A 24231-nucleotide genomic window follows, 5' to 3' on the forward strand; every position below is an offset into this window, starting at 1 on the left:
GGAATATCTATGGCTATTATTTATTTGGGCCACCATAAGGTATGTGAAAATGTTTGCTCATGTGAACCCCATAGAATTGAAAAATTATAAGGGAAGGCAGTTGAATACAAACGTACGAAGGCTCCACAACTTTACTATGATGCCGGCTGTGGAAGGGGAGGCGGAGATAGTGGTGGCATTAGATGCGGAGAAGGCCTTTGATAGGGTTGAGTGGGGGTATCTGTGGGAGGTGTTGGAAAGGTTTGGGTTTGGGGAGGGGTTTGTCCATTGGGTGAGGTTGCTCTATAAGGCCCCGATGGCAAGTGTAGCCACGAATAGGAGGAGGTCGGAGTACTTTCGGTTGTACCGGGGGACGAGACAGGGGTGTCCCCTGTCCCCCTTGCTCTTTGCATTGGCAATTGAGCCCCTGGCCATGGCATTGAGGGAGTCAGGGAACTGGAGGGGCCTGGTGCGGGGTGGGGAGGAGCATCGAGTGTCGCTTTATACGGACGACCTGTTGCTGTATGTGGCGGACCCGGTGGGGGGGATGCCGGGGGTGATGAGGATTCTAAGTGAATTTGGGGGCTTCTCTGGGTATCAGCTGAACCTGGGCAAGAGCGAGTTGTTCGTGGTGCACCCGGGGGATCAGGAGGAGGGGATTGGTAGGCTCCCACTGAAGCAGGCAGGGAAGAGCTTCAGGTACCTAGGAGTCCAGGTGGCTGGGAGCTGGTGGGCCCTGCACAAGCTCAACCTCACAAGGTTGGTAGAGCAGATGGAGGAGGTGTTTAAGAGGTGGGATATGTTACCACTGTCACTGGCAGGGAGGGTGCAGTCCGTTAAGATGACGGTGCTCCCGAGGTAATTGTTCCTGTTCCAGTACCTCCCCATCCTTATCCCGAAGGCCTTTTTTAGGAGGGTCAACAGGAGCATTACGGGATTTGTGTGGGCGCATGGGACTCCGAGGGTGAGAAGAGTGTTCTTGGAACGGGGCAGGGATAGGGGGGGGCTGGCGCTTCCCAACCTATGTGGGTACTATTGGGCTGCCAATGCAGTGATGGTGCGTAAGTGGGTAATGGACGGGGAAGGAGCAGCATGGAAGAGGATGGAGGTAGCGTCCTGTGTGGGTACGAGCCTCCAACGAGGCTCCAACGAGGCTCCAACGAGGTATACCATGAGCCCGGTGGTGGCGGCTACCCTAAAAATCTGGGGGCAATGGAGACGGCATAGGGGAGAAGTGGGGGGCTCGATGGAGGCCCCGATACGGGGGAACCATCAGTTTGTTCCAGGGAGCATTGATGGCGGATTTCTGGGCTGGCACAGGGTAGGGGTTAGGAGGTTGAGGGACCTGTTTGTGGAGGGGAGGTTCGCGAGCTTGGGGAAGTTAGAGGGGAAGTTTGGGCTCCCCCTGGGGAACATGTTTCGGTACATGCAGGTTAGGGCGTTTGCCAGGCGGCAGGTGGAGGGGTTCCCCTTGTTGCCCCCAGGTGGGGTACGGGACAGGGTGCTCTCGGGGGTGTGTGTTGGAGGAGGGAGGATTTCGAACATATACCGGGTAATCCTCGGTGGAGGAGCTGAAGGGTAAATGGGAAGAGGAGCTGGGTGAGGAGATTGAGGAGAGGACGTGGGCAGATGCCCTGGAGAGAGTGAATTCCTCCTCTTCTTGTGCGAGGCCTAGCCTCATACAGTTCAAGGTGCTGCATAGGGCCCACATGACTGGGACGAGGATGAGTAGGTTCTTTGGGGGCGAAGACAGGTGTGCTAGGTGCTCGGGGTGCCCAGCAAACCACGGCCATATGTTTTGGGCGTGCCTAGCGCTGGGGGAGTTTTGGAAGGGGGTAGCAAGGACGGTGTCGAGGGTGGTGGGATCCAGGGTCAAGCCAGGCTGGGGACTCGCAATTTTTGGGGTTGCAGTGGAGCCGGGAGTGCAGGAGGCGAAAGAGGCCGGTGTCCTGGCCTTTGCGTCCCTAGTAGCCCGGTGGAGGATTCTTCTTCAGTGGAAGGATGCGAGGCCCCCAAGCGTGGAGACCTGGATCAATGATATGGCGGGCTTCATCAAATTGGAGAAGGTGAAATTTGCCCTGAGGGGATCAGTACAAGGGTTCTTTAGGCGGTGGCAGCCTTTCCTGGACTTCCTGGCGGAACGGTAGGGAAATAGGCTGCAGCAGCAGCAACCCGGGGGGGAGGAGGTGGGGAGGGGAGGGGGGGAGGAGGTGGGGAGGGGGGGGGGGGGAGGAGGTGGGGAGGGGAGGGGGGGAGGAGGTGGGGAGGGGGGGGGGGGGAGGAGGTGGGGAGGGGGGGGGAGGGGGGGAGGAGGTGGGGAGGGGGGGGGAGGGGGGGGAGGAGGTGGGGAGGGGGGGGAGGGGGGGAGGAGGTGGGGAGGGGGGGGGGAGGGGGGGAGGAGGTGGGGGGGGGAGGGGGGGAGGAGGTGGGGAGGGGGGGAGGAGGTGGGGAGGGGGGGGGAGGGTGGGAGGAGGTGGGGAGGGGGGGAGGAGGGGGGGAGGGGAGGGGGGGAGGGGGGGAGGGGGGGAGGGGGGGAGGAGGTGGGGAGGGGGGGAGGAGGTGGGGAGGAGGTGGGGAGGGGGGGAGGAGGTGGGGAGGAGGGGGGGAGGGGGGAGGGGAGGGGGGGAGGGGGGAGGGGAGGGGGGAGGGGGAGGGGAGGGGGGAGGGGGGGGTTTGGTTCAGTGGGAGGGAGAACTGTATACATGGGTTTGTGGAATGTGGGGGGTGTAATCTCTCCTTTTTGTTTTTGTTGTTTGCTTTTTTTTTAGTTGCTTTTGTAGTTGGGTGGGTGTTGTTCTTGGGTTTTTACCATGGTTGTTTTGTTAATATTGTGTTGTTGTTTATATTTTGTGAAAATCTTAATAAAAATTATTTTAAAAAAAGAATTGAAAAATTATTGACCTGGTTAGGAAATTGACTAAGTGGCAGGGAACAGAGTGTGGGGATAATGGGCAGATACTCTAATTGTCAGGAAATGGCTAGTGGTGTCCTACATAACCTGGGGCCAAAGCTATTCACTGCATAAATAACAACTTAGATGATGGAATAGAAAGCCGCATTTCAGATGGCACAAAGATGGACGGCATTTAAAGCAGCATTGCTGAAAACATAAAATTACAAGAAGATATTGCCAGATTAAGTGACTAGGCAAAACTGTGGCAAATGGATATCAATTTAAGCAAAAATTAGGTCATCCACTTTAAACTTGAAAAGGATAGCACATGGCACTTCCTAAATCATGAAAAGCTAGAAATAGTGACCGTCCAAAAAGACTTGGGGTTTCGTTACATGGGTCATTAAAATGTCACGAATGTGAAAAGGTACAAAAAGTTAATCGAAGTGGTCTATGGAATGGTGGACTTTAAATCTAGAAGAATAAAGTGAAAAGGGTTAGAAATTGTGCTTCATCTATACAAAGCCCTGATTAGACCATATCTGGAGTGTCATGAGAGGTTCTGGGCACCACACCTTAATAGAGATAATTTGGCCTTGGAGAGAGTACAGCATAGTTTTACCAGCATGATATCTGGACTGCAAAGACTAAATTACAAGGATAGATTATACAAAGTAGGATTGTACTCTTTGGAATTTAGATAGTTAGAGGGTGACTTTATTGCAGTTTTGAAGATATTAGGGGGAATAAATCAAATAAATATTTAGCCAAAGTCCACGAGGGACATTGGCATCTATCTATGCTAGAAAGAGAAATTTGTTCCAAATTTTGACGGGCACCACACCACACCAGCCATGGGGCATGGCTCTACCTCAACTGGAACAGGAACCCACATTGTTTGTGTTACTCTGAACCACGTGTTAGCCATCTAGCCAACTGAGCTAATTGGGCTCAAGCAGATAGGGTAGATAGAATCTAGTTCCATTGGTTGGGGAGTCTAGGACATCTAGGAGCGAGTCTTAAAAATTAGAGCCAGACCTTTCAGGAGTGAAATTAAGAAACAATTTTACACACAAATGTTGAGAGAAATTTGAAACTCTTCTAAAATGACAATTGATATTAAAATAATTGTAAATTGATAGGTTTATTTTATCTAAAGGCATTAAAGGATGTGGGACTACGGTTGGGTATATGCACTTATATCACAGATCAACCGTGATCACATTGAATGGTAAAATGGCTTGAGGAGCTCCTGTTCCTATGTTCTTTATTGCTAGTAGAGAGAGACAGAGGTAGAACATTTTCATTATATCAGTCTGGTGCACTCATTTTGTGTCACCATCTAGTGCTCTTACTCATTATTTGCCGAGCATTACATTGATTTACTTGCTCAACTTCCTTAATTCCTTGATCTGTACTTTCAGGTCAGATAGAAAATTGAAGGTGAGAAAAAAACACTGTGCTTATAACCAAACAATTGCTGAGCGTGTTCCGCAACAGCTCACAATAACCTCATACAGCATCAATCTGCCCCTGTACCTGAGATCTTCTATAAACACAACGGGGGAGATTAACTGCACATGGTTTAAACACAGAGATTTTCTCTAAACAATAATGTGATGTTGAATGAGAAAATCCAAATCTGTGGTGAATAATCTAACGTTATAAAAAAAATCATACTTCCAGAATTAAGAGTAGGTAAATTTTCGGTGTAATAAACTCTCCTATTTGATTAACAAAGAGCAACTCTCATAACTCTACTGTCTTGATAAAAGAAATGTAATTGATGTTGATAAATAACAACGGGTATGATCTATTAGCTCTATGGATATCATTAAGAAAACATCCGGTGCGCGATTCTCAGGCCTCATTATGTTCTCGCTCAAGCGAAACGAACCCGGTGAATAGCGGGAGAGACCAAAACCGAGATCCGCGCCAGGCGCCGAACAGTTTGCAACTGGCCCGCTCCCGTAGGTGAAATCGGGATCTCGCTGTAATGTGGCGAGAAACCAATTATCACCACTTCAGCCCAATTCCCATACAATTAACAGGAGCCACCCCATATCCAAAGGCCTCCTGTTATTCAGCGGTCTCCCCAGCAAGTGCTCACAGCGACGATTAGTGCTCCTTTTGAAAAATGTGAACCTGGCAGAATGGCTTCTGCGGGGAGCCGAGAAAGCGAGTAGCCATCTTTGTTCATAGGCACCGAGCCGGGGGTACTGGATTTGCCATCCCATTGCTCATGGGGGGGTGAGAGTCCCTCAGCTGGGGGTGGGGGATCCTCCGCAGGAGTGGGCCGCCGGGGGGCTCAAAGGGGGGCAGCCGCACAAGGCACCACTATGCCAACCCCTGGATCGTGTGACCCGTTCCGGGGGCAACCCTTGTCCCTGCCCGTCTGCCCCAACGACCACCCATAGCCCCCACCGACTGCTGAGGCCTCTGACTGCACGGCTGAAGGCGATTGCCAACAGGGAATTGGTAATTGTGGTTAAGTGAGCACTTCACACATGCCAAGTGGATTCCCGTGGGTGGGTGGGCCATGTAGCATGTGGGAGTCATTGTCTAGCATCCCAATCACACCCTGTGTTTGAACAATGCGGGAGGCAACACCACACACGTTTCATCTGAATACCCGTGGACATGCCCACAGCCAAAGGGTGGGTGAGCGCCATGGGGAGGGGGCGGCGGAGGATGTCGGAGAGATAGGCAAAGGGTCCGCACATCAGACCGCATTGCAGAAAGAAGTGAAAGAGGCATCATAATGGTTGTGTAAAAGTGTGTTTAATGTGCTGTACAATACCCCACTGCTGATGTGCTGCCCACCCCCTTCCCTGTTGCCCTCAGTGATTCTCAACGTGCTTGGCCCTCCTAGCTCTACCGTCTAGGTGTTTCCCCAAGATGCACATCTGAGGTGGATGCTGCCAGCTACCTCCCTTGTCCCATGGCCTTCGATGCCCCTGGCGGGCGTCCTTTGGGGACTCTGGGGCTGGAGGGCCCCTGCTCACTTGTCGGCTGCAAATGACAACCGTGCCGCCCTGCCCATGTGCTGACCTTGAGACGCAGCCTCATCAGAGGGGTGGGACAAGGGGGAGCTGGTGGCCACCATTCCCTAATGTATTTTATTACAAACATGTATCAATCAGGTTACAACAAATAAACACCCCAGGAGACTTACCTCCCAACAATCATATATAGTCTGTACAGATTTCTCCCCATTTTCACCCTGCCCCCCGTGACAAACAGCTCCTCAAACACAGTCACAAACATCCCCCACCTTTACTCAAACCCACCTGCTGAGCCCCTTAACTCCTACTTTATCTGCTCTAACCGCAGGAAGTTGTACAGGTCACTCAACCAAGCTGCTACCCCCGGTGGCGATGCCAACCGTCACTCCAGCAAAAATTGCCGCCGTGGAATCAGAGAGGCGAAGGCCACGGCATCGGCTTCCTCCTCTCCATGAGCTCCACCGCAAATATCGCCACAAAGGATCTGGGTCCACCTCCTCTTTCACTACCCTGGCTAAGACCGCGAACACTCCTGCCCAGAATCTTCATAATTTTTCGCAACCCCAAAACATGTGCGTGTAATTCGCTGGCCCCCCGCCCACACCTCTCACACTCATCTGCTACCCACTGAAAGAACCCACTCATTCTCGCCCGGGTCATCGGCACCCTGTGCACCACCTTAAACTGTATCTGTCTCATCCTTGCACAAGAGGAGGTCCCGTTTACCCTACGCTGTGCTTCACTCCATTATCCCCAATTGATCTCCCCTCCTAACTCCGCTTCCCATTTCTCCTTCACCTTCACCACCCGCTCTCCTCCCTCCTCCGGCTTATATATATATATACTTATATATATCCCCATTTCTTCCCTCCCCTTCCACATCCGGAAGCAGCAGTTGCTCCAGCAGGGTGTATCCTGGAAACCTAGGGAACCCCCTCCAGACCTTTTGCGCAAAGTCCCTAACCTGCAGATACCTGAACTCACTCCCCCTCGGCAGCTTTATCCTCGCCCTTAGCTTCTCCAGACTGGCGAACCCTTCACCAAATACAGATCCCTCACCTTGACCAGTCCCACTTCCCTCCACCTCCTGCATACACTAACCCCCCCACCGCTCAAGCCCATGATTCTCGTACAATGGGGTTAGCACCGACATCCCTTCCACCCTAAAATGCACCTTCACTCATGATGCCGCGTCGTGCACGAGGTTCTCCACTGCGGTCACCACATGAGCAGTGTTGGCCTCGGTACCACTCATTGTCGGAACCATCCCTGTGCCCGTAGCCTTTGGGACTCCTCCAATCGGTTATGGATCTGCTGGAGTGGTGCTGTCATCTGCCTCTGAATATCCCGGTCACTCCCTATCGTCTCCATCAGCTCTGAGTACCTCTGTACCACAGGCTCAGCATCAGGCTGGAACCCAGCTGGAGCCCTCCTACTGCTGTTTCGCCTGGAGTTTCCTACCTCCGCCTAATGTGCATCATCAGCATTGTGGTGCTTACCAGATTGTGATCCCGAAGCCTGTCTTCTAACATGCCCCACCGAGGTGCGTGTATCTGTGCTGGTGGAGGGTGGGGATAACAGCTGTGTTGCGACTATAACAGTTGCGTCCTCGGAGCTCCCCGAGATGATCTCCTCAGAGTCAGGAGAGGGGGCCATCTGGAATGCACTGGCACCGTCGGTTGGAGGACCTGTGGGAGAATGGACATGCGGATGGGTCAGTCAGTGAGGCACTAACAACTGTCGTTTGACACCTCCACCTTCAGGTGAAGCCTGGTGGTTCCACACCCCTGCTGCATCCGCCAGTCTCCGCATAGTTGAATGATCTGTCCTCTGTCATCCCACTCTCCTCCAGGGCACGCTCCTCTAAGGAGGTGAAGGTTCTTAAGTCCAGCACCCATCCGCCAGTCTGGGCCCTCTCCCAGCAATTATGGGAAAGCTTTTCCTGAGGAGACACAGAGAGGGCACCGTTAGCCATACGCTAAGTTCAAAGTAGTAGGGGGTGTGTGTGAAGGAGGGATTGGGGGGGAGTGAAGAGGGAGGGGGTTGAAGAATGGTTTGGTGTCGCATGGGGAGCTGGGGGGGTAGATGCTCCCTTGGGGGTGGGGGTGCGTTGGTGTCTATTCACTTGTGCTGCTGCTCAGTGTAGGTCGTTGACCATCTTATGGCATTGAAGGCTAGTCCTCCTGGTCACACTCCCCGAGCTGACAGCTGCCGCCACCTCATTCCAGGCAGCACTGGCTGCCTGGTGATTGACTCTTTGGAACCCTTGGGGGAACAGGACAACCCTCCTGGCCTCCACTGCATCTAAGAGCCTCCTCAGGTCAACATCCCCAAATCTTGGGACTGGACTCCTTGGAGACATTGTTGCGAGCTTACTGGGGTTGGCTGAGCAAGTGCAATTTAAGTGCTGCACGACCTTGTTAGTGGGGGGTTGGCGAGCACGGTCCGGGAGAATCAGCTGGCGAGCCTTTATTTGCGACGAGAAGCCATTGAGACCTTGTTAAGTGGACCAATTAATGTTGAATAGCGTTGTCGGTCTTGCTGGGCTGAGCACCGAGAAGCTCGCGGCAATTCCCGCTCGCTACCACACTTAGAAATTTTTCTGGAGAATTGCGCCCCAGGTCCTTTTTTAAAAATATTTTTGTTGAAGTGTTTTCATTTATAAACAAACAAAATACACAATAACAACATGGAAAACGAATATTACAAAGCACAGTATTATAAAAAACAGAATCAACTGTACAAAACCCACCCAGGAAAGAAACACCTTTCCCCAGACAATGGGAGCTAAAAACTAACTCCCCAACAGCTGATGGTGATTAGTTCTTTAAAGTAGGAAATGAATGGCCGCCATCTCAGTTAGAACCCTTTGGTGTACTTGACCTTCTGTAGATGTACAAATTTCATAAGGTCATCCAACCAGACCGAGGCACTGGTGGAACAGCAGGCCTCCATCCCAGCAGGACTTTGCCTCCGGACTATTAGCGAGGCAAAGGCAAGAACATCCGCCTTCACCCCCAGTGAGTACGACACTCCCAAAATGGCCACCAAAGGACAAGGCTCCAGATCAATGTTAAGAATTGCTGGCATGGTTCTAAAGGAGACCCAAAATCCTATCGTCCTGGGATACGACCAAATCATGTGGATGTGATTAGCAAGTCCCAAAGAATGCCACTCGAACCTGTCTTTCACTCCCAAAAAGACACTGTTCAACCGAGCTTTAATTAGGTGAGCACTATGTATTACCTTGAGCTGAATTAGACTAAATTGGATTGGATTGGATTGGATTGGATTTGTTTATTGTCCCGTGTACCGAGGTACAGTGAAAAGTATTTATCTGCGAGCAGCTCAACAGATCATTAAGTACATGGGAAGAAAAGGGAATAAAAGAAAATACATAATAGGGCAACACAAAGTATACAATGTAACTACATAAGCACTAGCATCGGATGAAGCATACAGGGTGTAGTGTTAATGAGGTCAATCCATAAGAGGGTCATTTAGGAGTCTGGTAACAGCAGGGAAGAAGCTGTTTTTGAGTCTGTGCGTGTTCTCAGGCTTCTGTATCTCCTGCTCGATGGAAGAAGTTGGAAGAGTGAGTAAGCCAGGTGGGAGTGGTCTTTGATTATGCTGCCCGCTTTCCCCAGGCAGTGGGAGGTGTAGATGGAGTCAATGGATGGGAGACAGGTTTGTGTGATGGACTGGCGGTGTTCACAACTCTCTGAAGTTTCTTGCGGTCCTGGGCCAAGCAGTTGCCATACCAGGCTGTGATTCAGTCAGATAGGATGCTTTCTATAGTACATCTGTAAAAGTTGGTAAGGGTTAATGTGGACATGCCGAATTTCCTTTGTTTCCTGAGGAAGTATAGGTGCTGTTGTGCTTTCTTGGTGGTAGCATCGACGTGGGTGGGCCAGGACAGATTTTTGGAGAAGTGCACCCATAGGAATTTGAAACTGCTAACCATCTCCACCTCGGCTCCGTTGATGCTGATAGGGGTTTGTACAGTACTTTGCTTCCTGAAGTCAATGACCAGCTCTTTAGTTTTGCTGGTGTTGAGGGAGAGATTGTTGTCGCTGCACCACTCCACTAGGTTCTCTATCTCCCTCCTATATCCTCACTCGTCGTTATTCGAGATCCGGCCCACTATGGTCGTATCGTCAGCAAACTTGTAGATGAAGTTGGAACCAAATTTTGCCACACAGTGTGTACAGGGAGTAGAGTAGGGGGCTAAGTATGCAGCCTTGTGGGGCCCGGTATTGAGGACTATTGTGGAGGAGGTGTTGTTGTTCATTCTTACTGATTGTGGTCTGTTGGTCAGAAAATTGAGGATCCAGTTGCAGAGTGGGGAGCCAAGTCCTAAATTTTGTAGCTTTAATATGAGCTTGGCTGGGATTATGGTGTTGAAGGCGGAGCTGTAGTCAATAAACAGGAGTCTGATGTTGGAGTCCTTGTTGTCGAGATGCTCTAGGGATGAGTGTAGGGCCAAGGAAATGGCGTCTGCTGTGGACCGGTTGCGACGGTATGCGTATTGCAGTGGATCAAGGCGTTCTGGGAGTATGGAGGTGATGCGCTTCATGATCAACTTCTCAAAGCACTTCATGGCGACTGAAGTCAGGGCCACCGGACGGTAGTCATTGAGGCACATTGCCGCGTTCTTCTTTGGCACCGGTATGATGGTGGTCTTCTTGAAGCAGGTGGGGACCTCGGAGTGGAGTAGGGACAGGTTAAAGATGTCCGCGAACACCTCTGCCAGCTGGTCTGCGCAGGCTCTGAGTGGATAACCAGGGGTCCCGTCCGGGCCCATCGCCTTCCGAGGGTTCACTTTCAAGAAGGCCGATCTGACTTCGGAAGCTGTGATGGTGGGTACGGGTGAGTTATGGGCTGCTGGGGCACTCGACAGCGGATTGTTGGTTGTGCACAAGAGGTCGTGGAGTTCACCCTGCAAAGGGCCTCATACCCCACGTCTCCATCTAAAATAGGTCCCAGTATTCCCTCCCATTTTGCCCATATCTTGTCTAGTAAAGCCACATCTGTTGACAAGATTTACCATTGATGTTGAAATTGGTCCCGCCACCAGACCCTGCAAGCAATAGGATCCTACTCAATAAGGAGATTGCGAAGTCGAGGGGAATGTGGGAAAAGCCTTATGAACAAAATCACATACCTAGAGGTAATGGAACAAGTTCGTTCCCGGAAGTTGAAACTTGGTCGATAATACCTCCAAACTAGTAAACTACCCTTCCATAAATAGGTCCCTCAAACACCCAAGTCTCTTCCCCTTCCACGACCTAAATATCGCGTCTAAACCCGACGGAGCCAATATGTGGCTGCCACAGATAGCAATAACATGGATCCTGATTTGTAATGCCTAAATTTCAGCCATATTTTAAGTGTGGACACCACCACCGGGTTCCAGGAGAGCCTCATCGGAGAGAAGGGAAGCAGGGCTGTTGCCAAAGCATTAGAGATTAGAGCCCCAACATAAGCCTATCTCCATCTGTCCCCACATGGGGCCCGGCTCCCCGATTCATCCCAATACCGTCTTGATGTTGGCCGCCCAATAATAAACAAGCAAGTTGGGTAACACCAGACCCCCGACTGCCTGTCCCTCTGAAGGAAAGCTCGACAGACTCTGTAGGCACTCGGGAGGCTCGGAAAAAGAAATAATACCGCGGAAGAACATTCATTTTCATAGTCTAGATCATTCCCGCCAAGAACATCGGGAGGTTATCCCACTTTTGCAAGTTGGACCTCACCCCGCTCACCAGACTAGTGTAGTTACGTGTATGGAGATGGCCAATTGCAGGCTACCCAGATACCGAGGTAACAAAAACTACCTCTGGCAAGATGAAAAGGTAATACCCCCAGATTAACTCCCTTTCCTGGGATGTTAACCTGAAAACATTCACGAAAAGCTCCTGAACTGGACATGTGCTCACAAAACCCACTGCCTCCCAGCAGTGCTATGTCTAGCTCCCACAGTGGGCGCTGATTAGAATCTGTTGCCAAGACCAAGTCCACAAACTGTGGATAATGGTTCGAGATAACAATTGCTGAGTATTCTGCTCTCCGGGGTAGGAGGGACCCACCCATTAAGAAGTTAATCCTGAAGTAGACTTTATGTACTTAGGAAAAGAACAAGAACTCCCTGTCCCCTGGATGCAAAAGCCATCATGGGTCTACCCCCCAACCTGTTCCGTAAAGACCAGGAGCACATTCACTATCACCGAGGGAGCAAACGACCTAGGCCTGGATCGATCTAGTTTAGGATCCAAAACACAGTTGAAATCCCCTCCAAAGATCAGGTTGGTATCTAGGTCATGAATGGCAGACAACATTTTTTACACATGGCACATTATCCTAATTTGGTGGGTAGATAATTACTAGCCACTGTCATGCCCGTGAGAGACCACTGACCATTACGCCATTCGGATCCACAAGGGTCATAGTGGCCACACCCAAAATGACCACCATATCCATCTACAGAATGAGACAAAGAGAATCTCGTAATCCCCCCACCCCACCTTCTTGCTCCTGTTAACGAGTTGAATTTTATTTCTAGCAGGGTAACCCTCCCCCATCTGGATAGAGAAGAAAAAACATAACTTTATCATCTGCTCCAAGGATAATACAAGCTTCTCAATACCAATGCATCCACAAGACTATGTTCCCAACCGGGGAATATAACTCCAACTATAGTACAATAGACAGAAAAAAACACTTTTCATAGAAGTTAACTCGTCACAAATAACCAAACTACATGTGAAGCAAAAAATCTCCCGTCATCCCCATTGAAGAGGAAACAGAAAAAGATAAGAATTTCACCCTCAAACAACAACAATTGTATATAGGATGCCCCAATATTCTTCCCAACCGATAGTGGTCAAAGACCAAACAATGCATCATAAATTTGAATGAAGTTAATGCTTCTTGATGAAGGCGCCCGTCTCATCCGGTGTATCAAAGTAGAAGCCCCGTGATTTTTAAGTGACCCACAGCCTCGCCAGGGTACACCACCCCGAACCGAACTTCTTTCCTGTGCAAATCAGCCGTAGCCTTGTTGAAGGCTGCCCACTTCCCCACCAGTTCAACTGCCACGTCCTGGTATACCTGCATGAGGCCGCCTTCCCACCTCCAATCCCGATGATCGTTGTCCATTTCAGGGCCCGCTATTTCTCCAAAAACTATGGAAGTGCACTATTATCGCACCTGGCGGCTCTATCAGTCGAGATTTTTGGCGAAGGGCCCAGTGGGCTCTATCCAATTCCAGAGGGGATGGGGGGCCACCCTCATTTTCACAAACATTCCAGCAAGATGCAGTTGGGTTCGGGCCCTCTACTCCCTCCAGCAACCCCAAAGCTCGTAAGGTTCTGCCTCCTAGCTTGGTTTTCGAGGTCGTAGGCTTTACCCTTCTGTTTTCAGCAGCCCGCTACCTCTATTTCAGCTTCTAGTGAGGCAAGCTGGTCCCCATGACTCGTCAGTGCTTTTTCCATGCTTTCGATCACCTCGCCATGTTTTTTTAACTGAAGCCGTTTTTTTCTAATTTCACCCAGACAGGACCCAGGGCTTCCTCAAATGACTTAGGTAGTTTTTCTTCCAACCGCCTCCACTGCTTCTCGAGGTGGGCATCGAATTTCTTAGCTAGCATGCTGGCCAGCATGTCTGCTGTGATCGGGGAGGCCACCATCGCTGACGCAGCCTCCGCCATTTTGTTAGCAGCTGTGCGACGCCTCCGAGTCAGTTGATTAATTTCTTTCAGTAGGTTGCTTATGCCTTTTATTTGGCATTACAGTGAATTAGGAATCCTTTATAAACAATATAAAGCGATTTGGTGAAAGAATTTCCCAAAATAAATGGGCAAAAAGGACTCTAGAAAGAGGGTCCTGGTGGAAGCTGCGATATATGGGTCCTCATCACATATGACGTCACCCGAAGTCAACATCAGAGATCTTTAATAAAAGTTGAGCTAATTTAATCACAAACTTATTTCCTACTAAGTAGAAGGCCACTTTGAACGAGTTAGAGTTGTTGGATTCTGCTTGTTACTAAAGTTTCTGTCTATATGTAAAATCTTGTGTGTGTGTATATATGTATATATATATATATATATGAGATTTTACCTTATATACTAATGTAAATTATTTTGCTTTTAATTTGCTTTGTCCTATTACAGACATCCTTTGCTATTCAAATGATCATACAAATTTGAAGAAAAACTGTTGCTCCTAACATATTTTATTAATGAGAAATGTCCTTGCAGCTGAGTGAACCAGGCTACAGAATAACATCTTGTTATGGACATTTTGAAATATATATATATATATAATATATTTCGATATATGTATAGACCATGTCATAGATGGACTTCTGTAATTCGTAACATTCATTCTAAAGTTGTCTGACTTTTTATTCTTATTCTCTGCTATGGCTGAGAAGCATTCATATCCTGAAAGATGATATTTATTCAGTTATTTCCTTTGCAGTATGTAAATGATCTGATTTTGCATGTGTTCAGGAATCAGCTATGCTAAGGATGTATTTTTCCTCATGCTTAAGATTTAAATTGTTTTTTCCAACAGATGTTCCTGCTGATATTCACACCCTTCGACCTCTCCTGTATGGGTCTGGTTTTCAAATTTGTATCTCTATGTGGTTATATTATGTATTTTTTATACAGTTGGCTGGTTGTGAAAAACAATGGCTTTGATGGGTAAAGTTAACAAAAGATTAATTCCTCCTGGAAGGAATTTCTCCATTTTCCATTCAGTTGTGACCTTTTCCTATAAGTAACAGAAAATCATTGGCAAGAATGAATTAAAGTGATAGGCCCAAAAATACACTTTTAGAAGGGAAAGCTTCAGGGACCTTTGGGTGTATGAGCAAGGAAAGAGCATTATGTTTGTTTTTATTCTCTCTTTCCCTTCAACCCCCCAAAAATAGGAGGATCCATTCAATCTTTCCACTCTTCAGAACAAGCTTGTGTCATTCAGGAAGACTACTGATGACCGGAGATAAATTAGTTTGGGTAAGATTTTTTTTTTACATGCTTCTGGAAATCCCTAAATTAACACAGAGCAGCTCATTACAAACTTTTATTTCGAAACTTCAAATATTAAAAAAAAACAATCGGCAAATGCAGCAAAAACAAATAGTACTGCAACCAACACACTCTGAAATGCAAGAGTAATGACAATGGTGTAATGGTGGATGGGAGAATTCAATTTACTATTAAAATTTGTAATTCAACTAATTTAAAAGAGATTATAAAAACACCATCGGTATCTGTTACAAAATTCTGAGAAAGAAAATTGAGCACCATCGTTATTCCTTATTAACATTTTGAAATATATTTAATATTAAATATTTAAATATTAGAACATAAAGACCATGGACAAACAAGGTAAACCTATTAAGTGTACAGAATTGTACAAAATAATTAGAAGGGATTCAACTGATTCAGGGATTATATTGTACATTGACTAATTAGTGTGATATTAAAGGATACATACAAGATCAACACTGTAGTGACCTCAGTTTATGTTAATACATGAAGGGTTAATGTGTAGGCAGTGCAGTCAGATGATCACTAGAGGGCAACACTAATGAGAGGTCTATAAACAGCCACAATCTGTTTTCCCGCTCTCTTTGAAAGTGTTGTGGCTAGAGTAATGAAGTATATCAAGATCAGAGTGCAGTGTATAAGTTTCATTGTTAATCTAAATCTACCTTAACTAATTAGAACTGGTAAAAGTATTGAAGAAAAGAACTGACGACTAATTTAATCAGTTACTCAATAAATTTTATTGTCAACTGGCCGACTTCGAGTATTCATCATGTAAGTTAAGTTCAACTCGGCAGAAACAAATTAGTAACAAATATGACCCCCAAGTAATATAACATGGTACCAGGTAAAAGCTTTAAGAAAATAATACTGGATAGATTAGGTAAGAAAAAAGAAAGTTCCAGTACCGACTGTTCGACTGTGGAAGACTTTGCAGCAAACGGATCCTCAACAACAAATCGCATCAATGGACCATGTTCAAGCTCCACAGCAGCTGAAAGCCTCTGGTAACTTAAACTTAAATTGGAAGTTGTTTAAATAATAGTTCCAACTGTACCTAGAAGTGCATGATTTAAATTCTGCCTCTGAAGCCAGAAGAATAGCATTGCTACTGTCAATGGCAGTATGCTATCGAGATATATAATTCATTTATATTCTCCGAAGGCGAAGACAAAATCAAATTTGGTGTGATTATCGCGAAGTTTGATGACCACTGCAAGATGCAGACTAATGAAATACTGGAGCGTTTCAGGTTTCATAAATGCTTTACAGAAAAACGGCGAACTTATCACTAGCTTTGTCTCCGACTTAAATCTGGTAGCGCAAACATGTAATTTCACTGATTTTCGTGATTCATTAATAAAGGAGCAAATTGTTTACGGACTTTGTGATGAAAGTTTGAGAGAAGCATTACTGAGACGAAACGATCTAACGCTCAAAATCGCGATCGAAAGATGTATTTCGCATGAGTAAAGCAGAAATCAATATTTGGAGTTTAATCACCGGTAAAAGGGCGCGAAAGTCCACCATGAGGTTGAGAGTGTTAAAATGGTGCCGCAGGCAGCAAAGAAGCACGTTCAGGATAGCAGCTATGTTGCGCGCGCGCAATCCAGCTCGGGACATGCACAGTTCGTACAAAGATGCGGGGCTCGAGAAGAGTTTGCGCATGCCTGAACGTGCATCGTAAGTCATAGAGATGACGTCCTGACATGCTACCGATGTGGTAACGTCCACTTAAAGGGGAAGTGTCCTGCACAAGGAAAACAATGTTTAAAATGCTCAAAAGCTCAACCACTTTGCATCTCAGTGCAAGTCCACAGCGATTTTTTATAATCCAACTTTGAAACAATAACAATTCAATGTTCGTAACATTGATAAAATGGAACATGAAGAATCCAAGAAAGATTTTATGGAAGATGAAGATTTTTTCTCCTTAGAAAATACTTTCTTTGCGGGAATAATAAATACAGAAGATGAACTTAAAGATGAACTTCAATCAACGACTAAGGCTCATAAGCAAATAAATCAAGTTGATTACAACAGTGAATGAACCACAACAGTGCAAGTCAGTGATGTATCAATACTCTTCAAACTTGACACTGGTGCTTCAGCAAACTTGATGACTAGCAAAGATCTCGCATCAATCCATGGGGAACATGAGATGATACCTGCAGCATGCAAGTTAAAAGATTATAATGGCAACCAGACAGTTTCCAAAGGTTCATGCCATTTAAGTGTGATCAATAAAAAGTTCAAAAGAAAACTACGTTTTGAAATCGTGTATGATCCGAAATCTTTGCTGTTAGGTGCTCAAGCCTGCAAGGACAGATTCATGAATCTCCATGAATACAGAAGACACATCCCAACTGGAACATGACATCCAGCAACGTCTTAGTGAAAACCCAGATGGGTACATTACCATACACGTACAAAATTTTGCTCAAAAAGGATGCAAAACCCGTCATTCATCCACCAAGATGAGTACTAGCTCCACTGAGAGAATGACTCAAAGAAGAGTTAATACGATTACAGTCTCAGGGAATCATATCAAAAGTAATTTAACCGACTGACTGGGTCAGTTCATTGTTCTGTGTCAAGAAACCTTCAGGTGACCTACGAATCTGTATGGATCCCAAAGATCTAAACAAGAACATCCGTAGGGAACACTACCCTATTCCCAAGCAAGAGGAGATAACTTGTGAAATGGCAAACGCTCGCATTTTTACAAAACTCAGTGCTTCACAAGGTTTCTGGCAGATGCAATTAGATGATTCCAATAAATTACTCTGGATGTTCAACACACCAATTGGACATAATTGTTTTAATCAAATGCCCTTCTTGATCATCTCAGCCTCAGGGATTTTTCACCGAATCATGGAGCAGAGGATAGAGAACATTGAAGGTGTCAGAGTCTATGTGGATGACATCATCATTTCGTCGAAGACTGAAGAAGACCATATTGCAAGACTTAAGCAAGTATTTCAGAGGATACACCAGTATGGACAAAAGCTCAACAGATCTAAATGCATGTTCGTGTGTTCATCCTTGATCTTGGGTGATACTATTTCAGCTCAAGGTGTCAGACCAGACAATGTGAAGATATCAGGGGCGAAATTCTCCGACCCCACGCAGGGTCGGAGAATCGGCCGGCAGCGGCGTTAATCCCGCTCCCGCCGGGTTTTTTATTCTCCGACCAGCCAAAAACCGGCATTGTGCAAATCCCGCCGGCAGCCTCTGAAAACAGCTGGCGCCGGCGGGATTTCATTATATTTTTCTTTCACAAAATCTCCGGCCCGGATGGGCCGAAGTCCCGCCGACGTGGCCATGGGTCACGTCGGCGAAAAACAGAGTAGCTTTAAAACGACGTCGGGGTGGTGGGGAGGGGGGTAGGGGTGGTGGGGAGGGGGGTAGGGGTGGTGGGGAGGGGTGTAGGGGTGGTGGGGAGGGGGGTACGGGTGGTGGGGAGGGGGGTAGGGGCAGTGGGGAGGGGGTGGGGCGGTGGGGGGGTAGGGACATTGGAGGGGGTAGGGGTGGTGGGGGGGTTTGGGGGTGGCGGCGTGCAGAGAGGGGGGGGGCGACGGATGCCCGGGGCCAACGCACCGTCGCTCCGCCTCTGCGCGCCGCTGCCCCCTACCCCAACCACCCCCCCTCACCACCCCTACCTCCCTCCAACGCCCCTACCCCCCTCACCACCCCTACCCCCCTAACCACCCCTACCCCCTCCAACGCCCCTACCCCCTCACCACCCCTACCCCCCACCCCACCACCCCTACCCCCCTCCAACGCCGCCCCCCCATCTCTCGCAACGCCGCAACCCCCCACCCTCAACGCCGCAACCCCCCACCCTCAACGCCGCAACCCCCCACCCGCTCAACGCCGCAACCCTCCCTCGCAACGCCGCAACCCCCCCCTATCGCTGCAACCCCCCACCCTCAACCCCTACCTCATCGCCGCAACCCCCCACCCTCTCAACGCCGGCCCCCCCCCCTCTCAACACCGGGTCCCCCCCTCTCAACGCCGGGTCCCCCCTCCTCAACGCCGGGTCCCCCCCCCAACGACGGGTCCCCCCCCCCCCCCCAACGACGGGTCGTCCCCCCCCCAACGACGGGTCCCCCCCCCCTCTCCTCTCAACGCCGGGTCCCCCACCCCTCTCCTCTCAACGCCGGGTCCGCCACACCTCTCCTCTCAACGCCGGGTCCCCCACTCCTCTCCTCTCAACGCCGGGTCCCCCACCCCTCTCCTCTCAATGCCGGGTCCCCACCCCTCTCCTCTCAATGCCGGGTCCCCCACCCCTCTCCTCTCAACGCAGGGTCCCCCACCCTCTCCTCTCAACGCCCCGTCCCCCACCCCTCCTCTCAACGCAGGGTCCCCCCCCCCTCTCAATGCCGGGTCCCCCACCCCTCTCCTCTCAACGCAGGGTCCCCCCCCCCTCTCCTCTCAACGCTGGTACACACACCCCCCCCCTCTCAACGCCGGTACCCACACCCCCCCTCCACCTCCCTCTGAAGGCCGGTACCCACACCCCCCTCCCTCTGAAGGCCGGTACCCACACCCCCCTCCCCCTCCCTCTGAAGGCCGGTACACACACACACCCCCCCCCCGCTCTGAAGGCCGGTACCCACACACCCCTCCCCCTCACTCTGAAGGCCGGTACCGACACCCCCCCCCCTCCCCCTCACTCTGAAGGCCGGTACCCACACCCCCCCCCCCTCCCTCTGAAGGCCGGTACCCACACCCCCCTCCCTCTGAAGGCCGGTACCCACACCCCCCTCCCTCTGAAGGCCGGTACCCACACCCCTCCTCCCTCTGAAGGGCGGTACCCACACCCCCCTCCCCCTCCCTCTGAAGGCCGGTACCCACACCCCCCTCCCTCTCTCCTCCTCCCCCCTCCTCCTCCCCCCCTTCCTTCCTCCTCCCCCCTTCCTTCCTCCTCCCCCCTTCCTTCCTCCTCCCCCCCACCTTATTTCCTCCTCCCCCCCACCTTCCTTCCTCCTCCCCCCCCACCTTCCTTCCTCCTCCCCCTCACCTTCCTTCCTCCTCCCCCCACCTTCCTTCCTCCTCCCCTCCACCTTCCTTCCTCCTCCCCCCCACCTACCTTCCTCCTCCCCCCCACCTTCCTTCCTCCTCCCCCACCTTCCTTCCTCCTCCCCCCCACCTTCCTTCCTCCTCCCCCCCACCTTCCTTCCTCCTCCCCCCACCTTCCTTCCTCCTCCCCCCCACCTTCCATCCTCCTCCCCCCCCACCTTCCTTCCTCCTCCCCCCCACCTTCCTTCCTCCTCCCCCCCACCTTCCTTCCTCCTCCCCCCCACCTTCCTTCCTCCCCCCCCCATCTTCCTTCCTCCTCCTCCCCCCCCCCATCTTCCTTCCTCCTCCTCCCCCCCCCCCCCACCTTCCTTCCTCCTCCTCTCCCCACGCCGGTACCCGCCCTCTCTCTCTCAACGCGCCACTTCTGCAGCGCATTAAAATGACGCGTATCGCGTCGGTCCGATGCTGGCCCCTCCGGGAACGGAGATTAGCGGCCTAAAAGAAGGCCCCGACGCCGGAGTCATCTGCACCACATTTGCTCGCCGGAAATTGGCGTCACGACCAGAACATGCAGCAGCCAAAAGACAAGAAAACTGTGCTTCAATTTATGGGATTCATAAATTTCCGAGTGAAATTCATTTCAAACTTATCGACGAGGACGTCAGCTCTACAAAACTTGATCAAGAAAACTACAGAGTTTGAGTGGACTCCACGCCAAAGGGTTTATCCTGATGTTACCTATGGTTACAATTGGTGTATTGAGAGTTAAGATTTTTCCTTAGTTACTATATTTTTCCCCAAATAATCGTAGTTAATAAGCTCCATGGGAAGTACAATACTAAATCCATAGTTACCATTGGGCCTTGCATTCCCACAGGGCACCAAATTGCACAATATCCAACATTACACTTGCATGATTTTTTCTGGTATTTTTATCCAAGATAATCAACCATTTGCATTTATATGGAACCTTATCTTTATCTTAATTTGTGGAAAAGAGAGATTATTTTATACATCATACGCTGAGATTTTACCTACTGGTGGAATAAATTATCCAAAGACAATAGCAGTCTAAGAGCCTTTTTTAATTAGTTGTTGCTTCATTCAATTCCCCCAGGACTCTGATATTTAAATGACTGCTCTCATTCTAAGCTTATGTCTCAGTTTGCACTGCTGAGTTTAAATCTCATCTTTCATTTTCTATTCTATCAAGAGGAATAATTACCATTTAAATATCATAGCCATGTGGAGAAAGGAAATAGTTGACCAAAATACCCTAAAAATATTCAGGCTCCTCCTGAATTGATATTTGAAATTTTAAATGATTCCCTTTAGTAATTGATGGCTTGAATTTATTGAAGTTTGAAAATATTAAGATTACATAAACAACACAATAAACTGACAGTGCTGGACTAGTAAAGCAGAGAGACAGTTGACAGCTGATAAAATTGAACTCCTTTAGTGCTGGATTTTTCTGTAAAAATAATGGTGGGGCTGACAGTGTTTCAATGTAAGGAGTGTGAGGAATAAGGGAGATGAACTTAGAGCATGGATCAGTACTTGGAACTACGATGTTGTGGCTATTACGGAGACATAGATTTCACAAGGGCAGGAATCGTTGTTAGATGTTCTGGGGTTTAGATGTTTTCAGAAGAATAGGGAGGGAGGTAAAAGAGGAGGGAGAGTGGCACTGTTAATTAGGGAGTGCACCACAGCTGCAGAAAAGGATGTAGTTGAGGAGGGTTGTCTACTGAGTCAGTATGGGTGGAAGTCAGAAACAAGAAAGGAGCAGTCACTTTATTGGGAGTTTTCTATAGACCCCCAATAGCAGCAGAAAGATAGAGGAACAGATTGGGCGGCAGATCTTGAAAAGTGCAGAAGTAACAGAGTCATTGTCATGGGTGACTTCAACTTCCCTAATATTGACTGGAACCTCCTTAGTGCAAATGGTTTGGATGGAGCAGATTTTGTCAGGTGTGTACAGGAAGGATTCCTGACTCAATATGTAGATAGGCCGACTAGGGGGGAGGCCATATTGGACTTGGTGCTCGGCAACGAACCAGGGCAGGTGTCAGACGTCTCGGTGGGAGAGCATTTTGGTGACAGTGACCACAACTCCTTGACCTTTACCTAGTCATGGAGAGGGATAGGAACAGACAGTTTGGGAAGGTATTTAATTGGGGGAGGGGAAATTATACTGCTATTAGACAGGAGCTGAGGAGCATAAAGTGGGAACAATTGTTCTTGGGGAAATGCACACCAGTAATGTGGGGGTTATTTAAGGAGCACTTGCTGCGAGTGCTGGATAGTTTTTTCTCACTGACACGAGGAAGGAATGGTAAGGTGAAAGAGCCTTGGATGACAAGAAAAGTGGAGCTTCTAGTCAAGAAGAAGAAGGAAGCTTACGTAAGGTTGAGGAAGCAAGGATCTGACTCAGCTCTAGAGGGTTACAAGGTAGCCAGGAAGGAACTCAAAAATGGACTGAGGAGAGCTAGAAGAGGGCATGAAAAAGCCCTGGCAGGAAGGATTAGGGAAAACCTCAAGGGGTTCTACACTTGTGTGAGAAATAAGAGTGAGAGTAGCACCGATCAGGGATAGTGGAGGGAACTTGTGCCTAGAGTCTGAGGAGATGGGGAGGCCCTAAATGAATATTTTGCTTCAGTATTCATTAGAGAGAGGGACCTTGTTGCTCAGGAGAACTGCGTGAACCAGGTTAATAAACTCGAACAGGTTGATATCAAAAAGGAGGATGTGCTGGAAATTTTGAAAAGCATCAGGATAGATAAGTCCCCTGGGACTGACGGGATATACCCAGGTTACTACGGGAAGGGAACGAGGAGATTGCTGCACGGTTGGCAATGACCATTGCATCCTCACTCTCTACTGGAATAGTACCAGATGATTGGAAGGAGGCGAATGTTGTTCCCCTGTTCAAGAAAGAGAGGGAATAGGGAAATCCCTGGGAATTACAGACCCATCATTCTTACGTCTGTGGTGAGCAAAATATTGGAAAGGATTCTGAGAGATAGGATTTATGATTATTTAGAAAAACATAGTTTTATTAAAGATAGTCAGCATGGCTTTTTGAGAGGCAGGTCATGCCTCACAAGCCTCATTGAATTCTTTGAGGATGTGACGAGACACATTGATGAAAGTCGGGCAGTGGATGTGGTGTATATGGATTTCAGTAAGGCATTTGATATGGTTCGCCAAGGTAGGCTCATTCAAAAAGTTAGGGGGCATGGGATACAGGGACATTTGGCTGTCTGGATACAGAATTGGCTGGCTGAAAGAAGACAGCGAGTGGTAGTATATGGAAAGTATTCCGCCTGAAGGTCTGTGACCAGTGGTGTCCTGCAAAGACCTCTGCTCTTGGTGGTTTTTATAAATGCCTTGGATGAGGAAGTGGAAGGGTGGGTTAGTAAGTTTGCCGATGACATGAAGGTTGGGGGAGTTGTAGATAGTGTTGAGGGTTGTTGCAGGTTACAACAGGACATTGACAGGATGCAGAGCTGGGCTGAGAAGTGGCAGATGGAGTTCAACCTTGATAAATGTGAAGTGAATCATTTTGGAAGGTTTCAATTTGAATGCTGAATACAGGGTTAAAGACAGGATTCTTGGAAGTGTGGAGGAACAGAGGGATCTTGGGGTCCACGTACATAGATGCCTCAAAGTTGCCACCCAGGTTGATAGGGTTGTTAAGAAGGCGTATGGTGTGTTGGCTTTCATTAACAGGGGGATTGAGTTTAAGAGCCACGAGATTTTGCTGTGGCTAGTTAGACATACTTGGAATATTGTGTCCAGTTCTGGTCGCCTCATTATAGGAAGAACGTGGATGCTTTGGAGAGGGTACAGAGGAGATTTACCAGGATGCTGCCTGGACTGGAGGGCATGTCTTATGAAGAAAGGTTGAGGGAACTAGGGCTTGTCTCACTGGAGCAAAGAAGGCAGAGAAGTGACTTGATAGAGGTGTACAAGGTGATGAGAGGCGTGGATAGAGTCGATAGCCAGAGACTTTTCTCCAGGGTGGAAATGGCTGTCACGAGGGGACATAATTTTAAGGTGATTGGAGGAAGGTATAGGGGAGGTGTCAGAGGTAGGTTCTTTACACAGAGAGTGGTGGGTGTGTGGAATGCACTGCCAGCAGAGGTGATGGAGTCACAGTCATTAGAGATATTTAAGCGACTCTTAGGCAGGCACATGGACAGCAGTAAATTGAAGGGGTGTAGGTTAGGTCGATCTTAGATTAGGATAAATGGTTGGCACAA

At 48.8% G+C, this 24231-nt stretch overlaps 1 protein-coding gene across 13 annotated transcripts in view; it reads left to right on the plus strand.

Annotated features, from left to right (window-relative positions):
* Positions 1-24231, plus strand: part of LOC119952899 (MAPK/MAK/MRK overlapping kinase-like) — a 313636-nt gene that overhangs the window by 211365 nt on the left and 78040 nt on the right. For 2 of the 13 annotated variants that reach the window (XM_038776537.1, XM_038776527.1), the window contains exon 14: positions 14818-14902. The exons of the other annotated variants lie outside the window; for them this stretch is intronic. In XM_038776537.1, coding sequence (XP_038632465.1) covers positions 14818-14892 — 75 coding nt within the window. In that variant the 3' untranslated portion in view covers positions 14893-14902. The remainder of the gene's footprint in view (positions 1-14817; positions 14903-24231) is intronic. 13 annotated transcript variants of the gene reach the window in all.

Source organism: Scyliorhinus canicula, chromosome 2 (genome assembly GCF_902713615.1).
Source record: "Scyliorhinus canicula chromosome 2, sScyCan1.1, whole genome shotgun sequence".
Taxonomy (NCBI): Eukaryota; Metazoa; Chordata; class Chondrichthyes; order Carcharhiniformes; family Scyliorhinidae; genus Scyliorhinus; species Scyliorhinus canicula.